General features: G+C 42.1%; 2 protein-coding genes across 5 annotated transcripts; both read left to right on the forward strand.

Moving 5' to 3' along the window:
- Positions 1-313: 313 nt before the first annotated feature.
- On the forward strand, positions 314-2072 carry LOC136960292 (L-rhamnose-binding lectin CSL3-like). 3 transcript variants are annotated; one of them, XM_067254727.1, is made up of 7 exons: positions 314-428; positions 958-1019; positions 1295-1333; positions 1406-1447; positions 1546-1687; positions 1765-1879; positions 1959-2072. In XM_067254727.1, exons 3-6 carry the CDS (start codon positions 1318-1320, stop codon positions 1865-1867), a joined length of 303 nt encoding a protein of 100 aa, XP_067110828.1. In that variant the 5' UTR covers positions 314-428; positions 958-1019; positions 1295-1317; the 3' UTR covers positions 1868-1879; positions 1959-2072. The 3 variants fall into 3 exon arrangements, with proteins under 3 accessions (XP_067110828.1, XP_067110827.1, XP_067110826.1); XM_067254726.1 differs by having other exon boundaries at positions 958-1002; XM_067254725.1 differs by lacking the exon at positions 958-1019.
- Positions 2073-11312: 9240 nt separating this feature from the next.
- LOC136960286 (E3 ubiquitin-protein ligase TRIM21-like) lies at positions 11313-13309 on the forward strand. 2 transcript variants are annotated; one of them, XM_067254719.1, is made up of 2 exons: positions 11313-11403; positions 11666-13309. In XM_067254719.1, the coding sequence occupies exon 2, from the start codon at positions 11673-11675 to the stop codon at positions 13302-13304; it is 1632 nt and encodes a 543-aa protein (XP_067110820.1). In that variant the 5' UTR covers positions 11313-11403; positions 11666-11672; the 3' UTR covers positions 13305-13309. The 2 variants fall into 2 exon arrangements, with proteins under 2 accessions (XP_067110820.1, XP_067110821.1); XM_067254720.1 differs by having other exon boundaries at positions 11355-11403; positions 11671-13309.
- Positions 13310-15790: the final 2481 nt, after the last annotated feature.

The raw sequence follows: 15790 nt of genomic DNA on the forward strand, positions 1-15790 counted from the left end.
TAGACCCGTCTGCTCCCCCCACACATCAGGATTTCTGATCGTAAATATTATCCTGTGGTGTGTGCCCAGCATTAGTTTCAAACACTTGTCCCAAGCATCACCCCACCCTTAATTATCCTGCTTTATTCAACCGTTGGGCTGGTCAACCATCTTCCTGCAGATTTGGAACCACAATTGGAACAAATATGACTCAGCTTGTCAACCAGGTAATTATTAGAATCTGGTGTTTTGGATTAGGGTTGAATCAATCACCACCTGCCCCTCTATAAATACAATTGACACATCTACATATCCAACACATGCATCTGCTGTTTGTCCGTGAGTTTGAATTGTTGCCTCTATTAATACAAGTTGTCTGAGCTGAGGTGGTTTTGGTCTAATGTCTAGAAACACCATGAGTCCTCGTCTCACGCTGGGTACTCTCATCTGTAAGTATCGGGTCTCTCTGGGGAGGAGGGCAGCTCCTTGGAGAGCAGAAAGACTACTTTATAATTCATAAACAAAGTTTTATCTGGGATTAAAGTTGTAGAATTAGATTATGGTTTGTGACTGGATTCACTGTAAAGTCAATCCTATAGCTCCCATATTTAAAAAATGTAACCTTAAATGTTATGGAATGATCAGTTCCAGAGACATTGTGAAATATTTCAGAGACTCTAGTTTGGAAGTCACTTGCTCTGGGATACTTTAATTAAAGGTATATTTTAGTTGTTTGACTGGGGTTATGGGTTAAATTGGAGCCAGAATGGTCAAAGGTTAAACGAAATGGATAACTTTGCAAATGAATGGAATCAATTACAAAGCAAACATGTTACAAAATGAAGGTTTCTAACTCTTACCTACTCCACCATGATTATTGTAAATCAGAGGTGAGGAGGGAGTAGGAGAAGCCCTCAGGAGATTAAGAATCCACAGAACAATATAATTCCCTTTTTTTATACCCAATATTATCTGTAGAACAACCCAATCACACCACCTCTTGACCCTTATCAACATGCGACAGTAAGTTACAAAATGAGGTGAGACCCACGTAGACACACCATCCAGCAACTCCAGAGTTTAGCATGAGAGGTGGGGGCAGGGTGACACTCAGCCTTGCATTACTTTGTTTTCTGTTTATGAAATGTAAAGGGGTGGGGGTGAGTTCTTGTCTTTCCACAAATCTATAATGAGTTTTACATGTTGCAAATGCATCTGGGACAAAGTCCAACTGTATATGATGCTCTAGGAATGTTTACAGTCCATATTTGACCAACTGCCAGATTGTGATTGTGGTCCTTCTGTCTGTTTTCAGTGCTGGCAGTGCTGCCATGTTGTATGTCTATAGGAGCAGGTAAAACTCAAACTGATTGTCCAATGGAGGATCTGTTTTTTTGTGAACAACTGACAATTTGTATCGTTTCAGTGAAAGTCATCTGTGAAGGTCATCAGGGCACCCTGAGCTGTGGTACGTTGCTACACTGTTACATTTGTGCTGTTAGATTCTCACTGCATTCAAGTGATATTAATTGTAAGAGCATAAGAGTTCCGTCTTCCTGTTTCCAGGGAGTGGGAGTAATGTGATTCGCGTGCTCCGTGCTAACTATGGACGCACAGACAATGAGACCTGCAGCTCTGGTCATCCCCCCAATCAGATTAACAACACAGATTGCCTCAACCCCACAACCTTCCTGTTGGTGGCTGACCTGTAAGACCCGTGCACACACAGACATGCGCGTTCTCCCTCACACTCACACACTTATTTTGCTCCTTCCACCTTCCCAGGTGCAAGGGACATAGCTGTTCTCTGTATGCCTCCAACTCTGTGTTCTCTGATCCCTGTTATGGAACCTACAAATACCTGTATGTGGTCTACTGGTGTGTGTGACCTACACCTGCGGTAAGTGATCTTTACATCAGTCTCTGTATGAGTGACGTGTGTTTGTGTATATATTTTTGACTGGCACTTTCTGTTTCAGTGAGGATTGTTGGGTCGAAGGAGTGGACCATTCCTGGAACAGCCTGTATCTGGGTGTGAACCAGTTCAAATGACGACTAGGTCAATATTGAATAAATTCTTCCATTTACTTGTATCAGTGTGTTTTGGTTGTTTCAAGACAGGTCAGTCAAACGCATCAGGGTCAAGATCAGTGATACAGGAAGCACTTGAGTCACTAAAGCCACTGAGACCAAAGAAGTCCAGAGCAAAGCTCTGAGTAAAACAAAAACAACTTGGTTTCAAATACTTTTCCCAGGCATCACCAGATCCTTTATCCTGTTGGTGTTATGCAATTATACCCATATGAAATGTAGTGTTTGCCTTCGGGTCATTGTGACCCACCGTGTTGCGACAACTTTACCTAGAACAAAAAAGTGAAGCATCTTTTAACCTTTCGATTCCCCCCCCCCCCCCCCCCCTCCATTGCACCGCCACCCTCACGCTGTCTTTGGGTCGTCGTGACAACCTTCATGATACAAAAATGAAGTGAAACATCTTTTTATTCCTCACGCTGTCCTCGTGTCACAAGGAGAGCGAGAGGGTGGCGTAATAGACTAGGATCAGTCAGTCACAACTACTTGGAGATGGCACGAGAATGGCGTTATAGACTACAGACACGTGTCTAAATGTTATATGATGACAAACAACACCTTTCTCTGCTTTTGCACATGTAATAAGTGAATGTATCGTGAACACGTGTGCAGACTGCACATGCAAACATGAACACACTTCTTTGGGGTGGTAATGGAGTAGTCCAGTTGTGGTCAAGATGTATAACCTAGTTCTAAATGTGTGATGTTCTAAAGGGCGAAAGTGGTCTGTTTAATGTAAACGGGTTCTGCAGGCACTCTTGCTTTCTCTCTTGTGAAATGAAACAGGCAGTTGTTAGACGTCCTCTGTAGTCTCTTTCTAAACTAATTCGAGTATCGTTGGGTCTATTTCATGTAGCAGGAACATGTATTGATGTTGTTTGTATTCCCCATTTAATACCTAACCCACAAACTGTTACTAAATAAACCAAAGATGCTGAACCTGTAGTTCTAAAACTTTTCAGATCAACGTCTTCTCAAACAAAACCGTCCAAGTTTCACCAACAATCTACCATGTCATGTTTTCTACGCCATAGAAAATGAAATGACCAATGTAGCCTCTACGTATGAACGTTTTATGATTAAGAGAAGTTGAAAGTATTTACTTAAACATTTTGTTTAATGTAGAAATGTGTCTGTAGCACCAGACTGATCACGTGCAAACAGATCCCTCCAACTGCTGAGTGATCTGAGAGGGAGAGAGAGAGGAGGGGTGAGAGTATGTGATCCACAGCAGTTTATGATTTGAACATGTTTTAAATAGTAAATACAATAATATTGAAACCTGAGGGAAAGGACCATTGTCTCTTGCTTGGCAAGAGAGTGAGGGAGTAAACAAGCAACTCCAGTATCAGGACAGAGGAGGGAACTACACCTGCTGATGTGTCACCTCTGTGTGGTCTTCCATGACAGTCAGTATAGTATCAATGGTGCTGAAGATGACCAGGACCAGTCACATGGTCAGCAGCAGCAAGGAGAGATCTCAACAAGCTGCAGGTGACTTAAACCAGGCTGCTAGATCAGTGCTGGAGTGTTCATTTCACTGTCAAACATCCACCTTCATTTCTGACTAATAAAGACAATGCTTGTATGGTAGCTGACTTCATGTTACCAGTGTGCATCATTGTGTGATAGACCTTAGAGAATGAATGAGTAAGTGTGTGCTCTGTATGTGACAAAGAGGGGAACATCCAGTCAGGGGAGGTTTGTATGGATGTCAGACTGTCTCCAGTTGTCTATGAGTGGTGTACAGGGTGTAGTGATTTACTGGCTGATTGGTTTAGTGATGTACAGTCCTGCAGTACAGACAGAGTACAGGGTTCAGGTGGGGTTCAGGCACCAGTTGTATTGTAGGAAACATTATAGGTGCAAGGTTGTTATGGTGCTTCATAAATGGAGGAGCTAGTTCTGGCACGGCATTCAGGCTGTGCATCACGTCATCAGCTGATGTCACTCACACAATCACCTGCAGGTGTGTTAATTGAAGGTCTCTGCCTTCCCCCTCATGCAGGGGACACACTAAAAGATTTTCTTTAATCTTATACGATTTTCAAACTGTGAGAGACCAAAAACATGAGGACAAAAAATCCTAGATTTAACAGTTTTGCTCCTATAGTGTGTGTGCCATGATGTGACAAAGACAGCACACCACACACAAACTGATTTTCAACCAGTGTCCCGACTGTGAACACAAGAAATGTGCAAAATCTCTCGAGACTCAAGAATAAGCATGACGGACGATATGCTGGAAGAAATTGCGATGATGGTGTTTGGAATGATTTTCACAGAGAAAAAGAAAAGGGTTTGCTGTTGCCACAAATCGACAAGCTGATCCTCCATCTCTGATGTCCAAAGCCATTTAACCAAAGAGTCAATATAAGTTATTTGATTTAACTTTGTGCTGCGCTATGACTGTGTTTGTTATGCTTCCGTCTTCTCTCAGCTTGCTTTATGATTGGATATTGTTTAGTTTCACGTGAAAATCTCCAGAGCTTGTGCGGGTTTGACCTCGGGGTTCCCCCCACACATCAGGATTTATGATTGGTGATAGGACTACCCAACACAGTAAAAATAGATTAAGGCTACAAGGCTTAAAACAGCAACTCATCAGCTGATTATATTTTCCATGTGTACAGAAATACATGCAGCAGTCAAACCATTCATTCACTGTTGCAGCTACAAATGATCCCAAAAGTAAAATGTTGATTTATGAATCACAAAATGATATTTATGAATCAGTTTGATTTCTTGAAGGAGGGAATGAGGGGGCTTTCACTCATGGTTTCAAACAAGATTTATGTTAAGGATTCATTGTCAGGTCTTCCTTTTAGGTATTGTAAGTACTATTGATTTTAAGGCACAACTTTATAAGACAGCCTTTGGTGAACTGATTCCCCTTTGAACCCCATCCACGTTACTCCAGGAAATGAAGTGGATATAAATTCTCAAAACTAATCCAACATTCATTCTCTGAATAATATAATCGTTGTTGTTGACATATTATATTTCTGGGAAATTCTCAGGTGAAAGGAATTAGTCAGCTGCCCTGAGCTGTGTTGGAAGTTATGTTTGCTTTGTCTTAGTTGTCTGACAAATCCTGTAAAATCCAAGATGAGGTAACGTGTGTGGCAACAGCCTGAATGTGATTGCAACAGTGTTCATCATGTATAAAAGCAGGTGCAACCAGGCCACAGTCAGACGTTTTCCTCAATTCAATAGCATCAACACCCCAAAGAGAAGCCATGAAGCCAGTGATCGTGCTGTACGTTGTGCTGATGATGATTGCACTGGTGTGCAGTAAGTACTGTTTAACTTTACTGTCACCCTATCTACCTCTGTGTTTCCTGTTGTATAAATCATCTTTGCTTCTATAAACTGTAGTGTATAAATAAGTTGTTTGCTGTTTTCTACTGCCATTGAATTGCAACTGTACTGTTCACTCGTTCCAGATGTTTATGCTGCATGTGAGAATGGAAGATGTGCCAAGAGATGTAGTAGTAATGAATCTAAAGACAGCAATTCATACTGTGGGGGTGGAAATATGTAAGTATAAATCTATAGACTGGTTTTCATCCATAGACATCTTTGGTCCTTTTACTGTGTGCATGTGACTTGTGGCTTGAATTGATATTTCTTTTGTCAGATGCTGTGTTGAAAAAGGCTGGTGAAGAACATCCGTAAAGGAAGATGTGGATCAAGCAACATGCATTATTGTGTTTTTTCTTCTTTCATTTAAATTGAGTTGAAACAGTCAGACACTTACACGAGATGCATTCATCATGATCTGCGTTTATGCCAGTTTGAATAAAATCAAATATCACAATTATACGTAACTGTGAATTCATTTATTTATTTAGCAATACACAAGGGTTTTACAGAAATTACTTGAATGTGCTTATTGTCCAGGGCCCTTGACATCATACAAGGAAACTCACGTTACAAAAGGAACATATAGCTTGGATAGGAAATGACAATAAAGAAGATAACAAATAGATGGCTCTTTTCATGAGAAATTTATTAACTTCACAGTGCACATAAACTGTGATAAAACTTCCAAACACATAAAAAATAGGTTAAGACTACAAGGCTTAAAACAGCAACTCATCAGCTGATTATATTTTTCATGTGTACAGAAATATATGCAGCAGTCAAACCATTTATTCACTGTTGCAGCTACAAATGAACCCAAAGTAAAATGTCATTAAATTATATTTATGAATCTGTTAGGATCTGTTTGTACCCTCCTGACCTGTGGTGTCCTAAGACTTAATTTGGGAGGCTCCTTGAGCTCGTCATTGCTAAATTAATTTCTTCTTCAATCTAAACTACACTAGTGTATGCTGCTGGAATCTTTAATGTGATCAAAAAGAGAAAGACAGATGTTGTGATGCAAATTAATTTTCTTTACGATTCATGTATATATTCAGTTCTTTCTTTACGATATATATTCAGTTTATCACCAGATTATGTTCGGTCTATATGACTATGCTGGCTGTTTATACATAATGCCTCAATTTCTCATGGTTGTTAAAATTCAATTTTTGTCAAATGTCCTGCAAGTCACTTTGGATTTCACAAATACTTTAAACTTAACCTCAACTTAAAATGTCGTTGGCAACATTTTGTTATTGTTTTCAACACATCCAACGATAAATTATATGAAATTCGGTTCTGTCATGACAGTATTGATAACATAACTGTCTGATTTGTCATTTGTTTTGTAATATCTTTAAATAGCCTTTTCAAGCAATTCTTTATATTGATGTAATCTCCACAACTCATGATGAACAAAACAGAGTTTAAATAGAGTTCAGGGAATTGCTAGTCAAGCAGTTTTTGGCCATTTATGAGACCCAAACTAAATTGGTCCTCGGGGTTCCCCCCACACATCAGGATTTTTGATTCGCGATCGAGGCGCCTCCGACGTCCTTCCGAGCAGATTCTGTCACTCTTAACACACCTCACACCAACGAAACATCTGATAAGATAATCCGTAGAACCATCAAGATAATTGGGACATTACCTAGGATTGTCGGAAGGGGTAAAATCGGCCCGATTATCCTGTGGTGTGTCCCCAGCATTAGAGGACTTGAATACTGCATGCCTTCACAGACCCGGGCACACATGCTCACACATCATGTGTTACTGTGTACCTGCATATTGTGCTGTTGCTGCCACCCTCCAAAGACAAATCTACAGTATTCCATTGCAACAAATGGATAATCAGTACAAGAGTATCTTAAACTTAAATGTAGATAACATACTTATGCTCACTGCACACACACATAAACACACCATACACACACACGCATTTGTATTCACACAACTTTCATTCAACATGTCTCTCCGTCATTCTTCCCTCATCACACACTATTTTTCTTTATTTCTTTGTTTCTATATCTCTCAATCACTAATAAAACCTCAATCAGTAATAAAACCCTTCCCGTCAGCTGACTTGCTAGATAGAATTCAGTCATGAAAGGGTTAACTTTGTTCAGGACAGAGGACTGGGAGGGGAGGAGCTTCTTATTGTTATATCACTGAAACGTAACTAAAGTGATTCTAAACTCAGGAAGCACATTCCACTTTGTTTAGGTAGAGAGTGTTTTGGTTATTTTATACACAAAGATCATAGAAAACTACATAAGTACCAACAGGTGAGAACAGAGAATCAATCAGGTGTATCCAATGATGATGTGGCTAGTAAAATACAGACTGTTGCTTGACTGTGACGTTCGAAAGACTATAGAACTATGCTCTTCTATATGCAGTATTTCTGTATTGTACTATTTCTGTTCTTAGGTTCATAAGATTCATAATTTAACTTCTCGTCTTATTCTAGAAATGGCTTCCTGCAGCAGTCTCCTGTCTGAAGATCAGTTCCAGTGTTCTATCTGTCTGGATGTGTTCACTGATCCTGTCTCTATTCTATGTGGACACAACTTCTGCAAGTTCTGTATCACCAAGTCCTGGGACAACAGTGACCTGTGTCAATGTCCCATGTGTAAAATGACTTTTGATAAGAGACCAGATCTTTATGTCAACACTTTTATCTCTGAGATGGCTGCTCAGTTCAGGAAGTCAGAGCCACTGAAAGCTACCATCCGTCCACTGATTCACTGGCTGCACCTTCACTGAGAAACTCTATCCATACTTCTGTCCCTGTCTGAATGATGAAGGTAAAAACACTGCCCCTCTGATCATCACTCCTGTCACACACTGAAAAGAAAAGATGTGGAAATGCTGGAAATGTGATTACAAAATATTAAGCTGAACGAAACAGTTGTGGGTTTCCTGGAGAACAATTAATTTCGAATTTTCAAAATGTAGTAAACATCTGTAAACAGAGGCATTGTGCCCCTGGTGGCTCACTGGGTAGAGTGTGCCTCACAGATTAAGGCCTTGACTCATGGACTGGGGTTTAAGTCCAGCCTGAACTGTTTCCTGCTTTTCTCTCTTTCTTATTACCTTTCCTGTCACTTTTTCAAGGTCTGTATCAAATACAGGCAAATAATCAGGTAACTAATAATCTTAAAATAGGAAATATTGTCAAGTAATAATATTTTTTATGAAATATGGCAATGAGATGTCACCTGCAATAAATGATAAAACCTCATTCAATCCTTTAAAATAATCTATTTTGTACACTACCACAATAAGTAAAAAGCACAAATCACCTTTGAGAACGTTTGTTTAGTTTAGAAAACCTCCAACGTGAGATCCTAACATGGTGCTTGTATTCAGGGACGATGTACAAACACACAGTTGTGTTTCAGGTTCACACTAGTTCTGTTCAAGTTGGAAATGCTCTGAAGAGAATAAAATCTTCCTTTCTCTCACTGCTTCGGTCAGTGTGTTGAAGTTGTTTAGGATAAGCTACATATTGAACATTACAAACACACTCAACCGGTCAGTCAACTAGACATTCCCTCATGTCCGAACAGAGTGAGATATACACTCTAATATACACAAAGACAAACACACACACACATCAGCTATTAATAGAAATCAAACTTGAAATGTTTCAAAAGACTCTCTCCCCCCAAAACATATTCCTCAATTAATTTGATGACAAAGATGTTCTAGAATCGTAAAAAGATGTTCTCCAACAATCAACCTTGAACTCATACAAACACACACTCACAGAGATCACAGACTATCTTTATTATTGGCTTTGACATCCGCCTCAACTGTCTTCATAGTTAACCTCATCATCTGTGAACATAGACAAATAGCTGTGATTTGTGTGTGTATATAGTGCAATATTATTGTGACACTATCTACTACAGCAAGACTAACAGGAGACAAAGCTAAGACAGAGTACAGTTGCGATATGATGTGTGATGTGAGGTGTTAACAGGTGCTGAGCACCATCCTACACTGTACACACATGCATACTTAGTAAAAAGATGTTCCTGACAGCAGGAAGAAGACTAATTTACAGGTCAGAACCTCGCTTAAAACAACCACTATAAATGGTGTTTACTGTATATTAAATTGTGTATTTTATAAAAATGTATCCAATTTACAGCATTGGAAAAAAGGTGAACTAAATAGACAGATATGGTGAGTCTCCTGACATGGGAAAGGTATTCAGACTGCTAGGCTGTCCACTTCACACTACATTTCCCATGATGCCTCAGGCTTTCTTCACAGGTAAACCCGTCTGCATCATCACCTCTATATAACACAACCAAGCCTAACTACAGCATAGGACAGGGTTAAAGCCTGTCTCTATCCTACCATTGTGTTGAGTAAAAGTCTTCAATTCATCTTATAAGTTCAAAAAACGGCACTGGAGCTTGGCAAAGTTTGATGCAAAGTGTTTATTGGTTTTCAAGAAAACAAAAATCCCAACAAACGTGAGCTTATCCCTGGACCAACTGATCTTTACCCCCCGGGCATGCAAATATATACTGTTGTATGTTCCCACCTATTCTCATGTGTTATTTTACAATTGGTAATTACAGATGGTCTCATATCTTACTCATAACTCAATTGGTCACTTGTCCTGGGGGATTTCAGATTTCACTCGCACCTTAACTTTGATGCCTTTGACCTTGCTTGTGTTTGGATATGTACATTTTGATGCTGGGATACAAAGATCAGCTCAGGCCTCTGCCTGTGAAGGAAGATGCCTGCCTCCAGGTGGCCTTCTCTCTCACTCCTCAGCCTCTGTCACCCAGATCTCACACTCAGGCTCAATATCCTCTATCATTTAGTGGTAATAATAATCAGTCAACAGCTTAACACATGGTTTCCAGTAATATACAGTAGAACAATACTGAAAATGGGTTATTCGAGAGTTTCATTTTCAATGGGATTAATCAATAATCATAAGCCATCCTCATCAATCATAATCAATCTTCATCAATCATAACCCATCTTCATCATTTCAACAGTATGGTGTCAATGTCCACATCACTGGTCTCTTTGAAGCTGTGTCAGTCAGAGATAAAGGACTGCCAAACAGATTAGTGGACACAACAAAGCCCCAATCACAAATCTGTAGATTTGTGATTGGGACAGATTTTAAATGAGATGTTTAATTAATAATCCCTCTTCTTCAGAAAACCTGAGCCTTGTGTCTTTTACAGATGTGTATGCTCCACTCTGACTGATCTCCTGACCATGTACCGCCTGTATATGAATGTACTGTATGCACCACACAGTTAAGAATGTGCTCTGAAGTATGAAAAACATGTACTGTTATGTTTCTGTCTTATCCAGTCCTGGGTTTGTGTGTGTCTGTCCAGTCTGTGTTCCAGGTCACAGACCCCAATACTCCGGTCCACATCTTCCAGTTCACCTCCCAACCAGACACACCTGTTACCCTTATAGGAATGTACTGTATGCACCACACAGTTAAGAATGGGCTCTGAAATATGAAAAACATTTGACATGTTGACTTCCAAAACTCATAGAAACTGTGGGAGGAGTGAAGCAAGAAAACAAACACAAATAATGGCAATATCTCAAGAGAGACGTAAATTAAATTAAAAATTAAAAGATAAATCTATTGTGTCTACACAACACTGTTTTCAACCGATTGACTATATCATTTGAAATGATTACGTTAGTTGTTTCCACTTCTGTTGTCGAAGCAAACAGCACATTTTGGTATTTACTGGTAATCTAGCTCGTAAGTAAAGGGTAGGCTACATAGTTATTCTAATAGGACTAATAGGTAGGAGGAGCATTGTTACCTCAACTCACTAAAGTGAAACTTAAGTTGACAGACTTACAGTACCGCAGCACTGAATAGACGAACATAACAAGAATCAGTTTCTAAAAGTATCCACCAGTTAGAAAGAATATCAAGATTAAAATACACAGGTGAGTAGTCTAAATGACAAGGGTTGATGAATATGATGTAGGCATTGTCATAATATTGTCAAGTTTTTTTTCTTTATTTCATAAAAGTATGTTCATGTTAGGGAATATAATGTAGTAATGTGAATCATAAGTGTGGCCAAAATCAACATGACTGTATTTATCACTTTTTCTTGAACAGTTCAAAATCTCAAACTGTCATGTAACAAATTACTCTGTGACTCAGCTCAGCTTTCATAGTTTCACTTTTGATATCTCTCTCCAGTGTAGAAATGGCTTCCTGCAGCAGTCTCCTGTCTGAAGAGCAGTTCCAGTGTTCTATCTGTCTGGATGTGTTCACTGATCCTGTTTCTACTCCATGTGGACACAACGTCTGCAAAGCCTGTATCACCAAGTACTGGGACAACAGTGACCTGTGTCAATGTCCCATGTGCAAGGAGAACTTTGATAAGAGACCAGATCTTCGTGTCAACACTTTCATCTCTGAAATGGCTGCTCAGTTCAGGAAGTCAGAGCCACTGAAGGCTACCATCAGTCCAGACCTGCGTCCTACTAAACCTGAAGTGTCATGTGACATCTGTCCAGGTACCAAGGTCAAGGCCCTGAAGTCCTGTCTGGTGTGTCTGGCCTCTTACTGTGAGACTCACCTGGAGCCTCATCAGAGAGTTGCAGCCTTTAAGAAACACAAGTTGATCGACCCTGTGGAGAACCTGGAGGACAGGATGTGTCAGAAGCATGAGAGACCCCTGGAGCTGTTCTGTAGGACTGACCAGACGTGTGTGTGTCGGTTCTGCACTGAGAAAGACCACGAGACCCATGACACTGTTCCTCTAGAGGAGGAGTGTGAAGAGAGGAAGACTCAGATGAAGAAGACAGAGGGAGACATGCAGCAGATGATCCAGGAGAGACTGGAGAAGGTTCAGGAGATCAAACTCTCAGTAGAGACCAGCAAGAGAGATGCAAAGAGAGAGATATCAGACAGTGTTCAGGTCTTCACTGTTCTGGTGCGCTCCATTGAGAGAAGCCAGGCTGAGCTCATTGAGGTGATTGAGGAGAAGCAGAAAGCAGCAGAGAAACAGGCTGAAGGGTTGATTCAAGATCTGGAGCAGGAGATCACTGAGCTGAAGAGGAGAAGCACTGAGCTGGAGCAGCTCTCACACACTGAGGACCACCTCCACCTGCTCCAGATCTTCCCATCCCTGAGCACCCCTCCACACACCAAGGACTGGTCTGAGATCAGTGTCCACAGTGGTGTGAGTGTGGGGGCAGTGAGGAGAGCTGTGTCTCAGCTGGAGGAGACACTCAATAAAGAGATGGAGAAGCTGCCTGACACTGAACTGAAGAGGATTCAGCAGTATGCAGTGGATGTGACTCTGGACCCTGATACAGCATGTCCTGAACTCATCCTGTCTGAGGATGGGAAACAAGTGAGAGATGGAGACATAGAGCAGAATGTCCCTGACAACTCAGAGAGGTTTGATGGTTGTGTCTGTGTCCTGGGAAAGCAGGGCTTCTCCTCAGGGAGGTTCTACTATGAGGTGCAGGTTGAGGGGAAGAGTAAGTGGGATCTGGGAGTGGTCAGAGAGTCCATCAACAGGAAGGGGAAGATCAAACTGAGGCCTAAGAATGGATCCTGGACTATATGTCTGAGGAATGGAGATAAGTATGAGGCTAATGCTGGCCCCCCTGTCCTCCTCTCCCTGAGACAGAAGCCCCAGAAGGTGGGGGTGTTTGTGGACTATGAGGAGGGTCTGGTCTCCTTTTATGATGTGGAGGCCAGGTCTCATATCTACTCTTTCACTGGCTGCACCTTCACTGAGAAACTATATCCATTCTTCAGTCCCTGTGTGAATGATGGAGGTAAAAACTCTGCCCCTCTGATCATCACTCCGGTCACACAGTGAAAAACGAAGATGTGGAAATGCTGGAGTTCAAAAGAAACTTTTATTACAAAATATTAATCTGAACAAAACAGTTGTGGGTATGTTGGAGACAAAGTAATTTGATTTTCAAACATTTATAAAAAGATCTGTAAACAGAGGCAGTGCTCCCCTGGTGGCTCACTGGGTAGAGTGTGTCTCACAGACTAAGGCCTTGACTCATAGACTGGGGTTTGAGTCCAGCCTGGGACATTTCCTACTTTTCTCTCTTCAATACTACCTTTCCTGTCACTCTTTCACAGTCTGTATCAAATAAAGGCAAAAATCTTAAAACAGGAAATATTATCCAGTCCCAAGTAATAATATGTTTTATGAAATATGGCAACGAGATGTCACCTAAATGTACCAGTGAACGAATGAAATAAAATGACCTAAAATGCAATAAAGGAATATAAAACCTCATTCAATCCTTTAAAAAAGTATATTTTTACACTACCACAATCAGTGAAAAGCACGAATCACCTATGAGAACATTTGAAAACCTCCAACATGAGATCCTAACATGGTGCTTGTATTCAGGGATGATGTACAAACACACAGTTGTGTTTCAGGTTCACAATAGTTCTGTTCAAGTTGGAAATGCTCTGAAGAGCACAAACTCCTGCTTTCTCTCACTGCTTCGGTCAGTGTGTTTAAGTTGTTTAGGGTAATCATATTTATATGCACATATATGTGTATACGAGCCAGCCAGAAACAGGCTCACCATCTGCAACAGCGCACCTGACCCCCTCTCTACCACAGCACCCCTCTCTCCCTAACACCGTAACAGGCAGTATCTTCAGACAGACAGAAATGTATCTGTACGTATGAAGAGAGACAGAATGTGTGTGAGCAAAAGATGCCTTCGGTAGCTGTACACCCTGTGGGTGTAAACTACAGTTACAGCAGGAACATCTGGTGGTCCCTGTGGTGGACAAAGCAGCTCACTACAATGTCTGTCCTGATCTGGCTGACTGAGAACCAGTTTGCCTGCTGCCTGCTGGTCGCCTGTTTTGTTGTGCTGAGCACCAAGGAGACGTGTGCGCCAGGGTAGGGTTAGGTCATGTGGACGTGTCAGACCTGTGTGTCTCAGCATAGGAGAGGGAACAGGCTAGCATAGCCTGGCCAGCATAGAAGTTCAAGTACGAGTGACTAGCAGTGACGAGTGACGATGGAATATCTGTCTCATTCCAGCCTGTGCTGTGTGTGGTGTGTGTGTGTTCGTCTCCCCCCACCACCACCAGCATCCCCACCCCCACCACCCAGAATACAAACAGCCCTGCCACCTTGCCGGTGTTAGGATGTTGTTCAGCTCTTGTTTGACTTCATCTCCTTTCCACAGCAGGAAGAGAGCGACTGGGCCAATCAGAGGGCTATGAGCCAGGAACCCTCGGCTGTGGCGTCTCTGCAGGACGAACACGCGTCAGGAGAAATGACAACGCTGCCGTAAGCCGCTTCCATGCAGGGAACCTCCCACACGCACTGCATGGAGACATCCCAGCGTTCACAGAACACGTCCATACAGAGAGAGACCTCAGACAAAGACTGAAGGACTCAGTCAAGCCCAGGTAAAACACAGTCCCTCAATAGCCTCTGGCTCCAATGCTTTTTCTTCTTGTATGTGTGTGGCTGGAGGGGTGGGGGTGGGTGGGAGAGACAGAAAGAGACCTTGACAGTGTGTGCTCGTGTGAGGACGTTGTGTAGAGGCACATTCTGCCTGAAGACATTGTGCCGGCTCCCTGTCCTTCCTTGGTGACGAGGACGAGGCGCTGTGCGTTTGATGGAGAGAGTGTGTGTGTGTTTTCCATGGGTGTGTGTGTTTTCCATGGGTGTGTGTGTGAGTGTGTTTTTCTACGTGTGTCTTTGTGGAAGAGAGACAGAATGTGTGTGTGGAAGTGTACGGGACAGATAAAGATAGAGAGTGTGTGTGCATGTGTGTGACAGGTAGAGAGAGAGAGAGGTTGACACTCAGTGGCTGAGACAGGAAGGTCAGCAGGTACAGGAGGGCCAGTGGGAGAAACACAGGCCGACATGCAGCCTGACAACCATGACAGGTGGTCCCGCAAAACGGTGACACACTCATCTCAATCTCTACCGCTACACACACACACACGCTCTCTCCACCACAGCATTGTCTGTAACCCACTCACACACACACTCACAAGGGTCTGCTAGTGCAGCAGATGATTAGCTGTCTGGGCAGTGGGAGGAATAGTGAAGGTGGGGGGTGAAGGGGGGGGGGGGTCAGGGCTGAACGCAGACGCCATGGTGAAGCAAGACTGCCCTCTCTCTCTCTCTCTCTCTCTCTCTCTCTCTCTCTCTCTCTCTCTCTCTCTCTCTCTCTCTCTCTCTCTCTCTCTCTCTCTCTCTCTCTCTCTCTCTCTCTCTCTCTCTCTCTCTCTCTCTCTCTCTCTCTCTCTCTCTTCCCCAGTTTGTGGCCAGCCAGCTTCTGCCACTGCATCCTCCTCCTC

This window comes from Osmerus mordax, chromosome 17, assembly GCF_038355195.1.
Source record: "Osmerus mordax isolate fOsmMor3 chromosome 17, fOsmMor3.pri, whole genome shotgun sequence".
Lineage (NCBI taxonomy): Eukaryota > Metazoa > Chordata > Actinopteri > Osmeriformes > Osmeridae > Osmerus > Osmerus mordax.

What these genes read in the sequence shown, in the direction of transcription:
- LOC136960286 (XM_067254719.1), top strand. Translation starts at nt 11,673, where the DNA reads ATGGCTTCCTGCAGCAGTCTCCTGTCTGAAGAGCAGTTCCAGTGTTCT.
- LOC136960292 (XM_067254725.1), top strand. Translation starts at nt 380, where the DNA reads ATGTCTAGAAACACCATGAGTCCTCGTCTCACGCTGGGTACTCTCATC. An exon ending in TTGTATGTCTATAGGAGCAG is followed by an intron (nt 1,334 to 1,405) that starts GTAAAACTCAAA and finishes GTATCGTTTCAG; the next exon opens with TGAAAGTCATCTGTGAAGGT. An exon ending in TTCCTGTTGGTGGCTGACCT is followed by an intron (nt 1,688 to 1,764) that starts GTAAGACCCGTG and finishes CCACCTTCCCAG; the next exon opens with GTGCAAGGGACATAGCTGTT.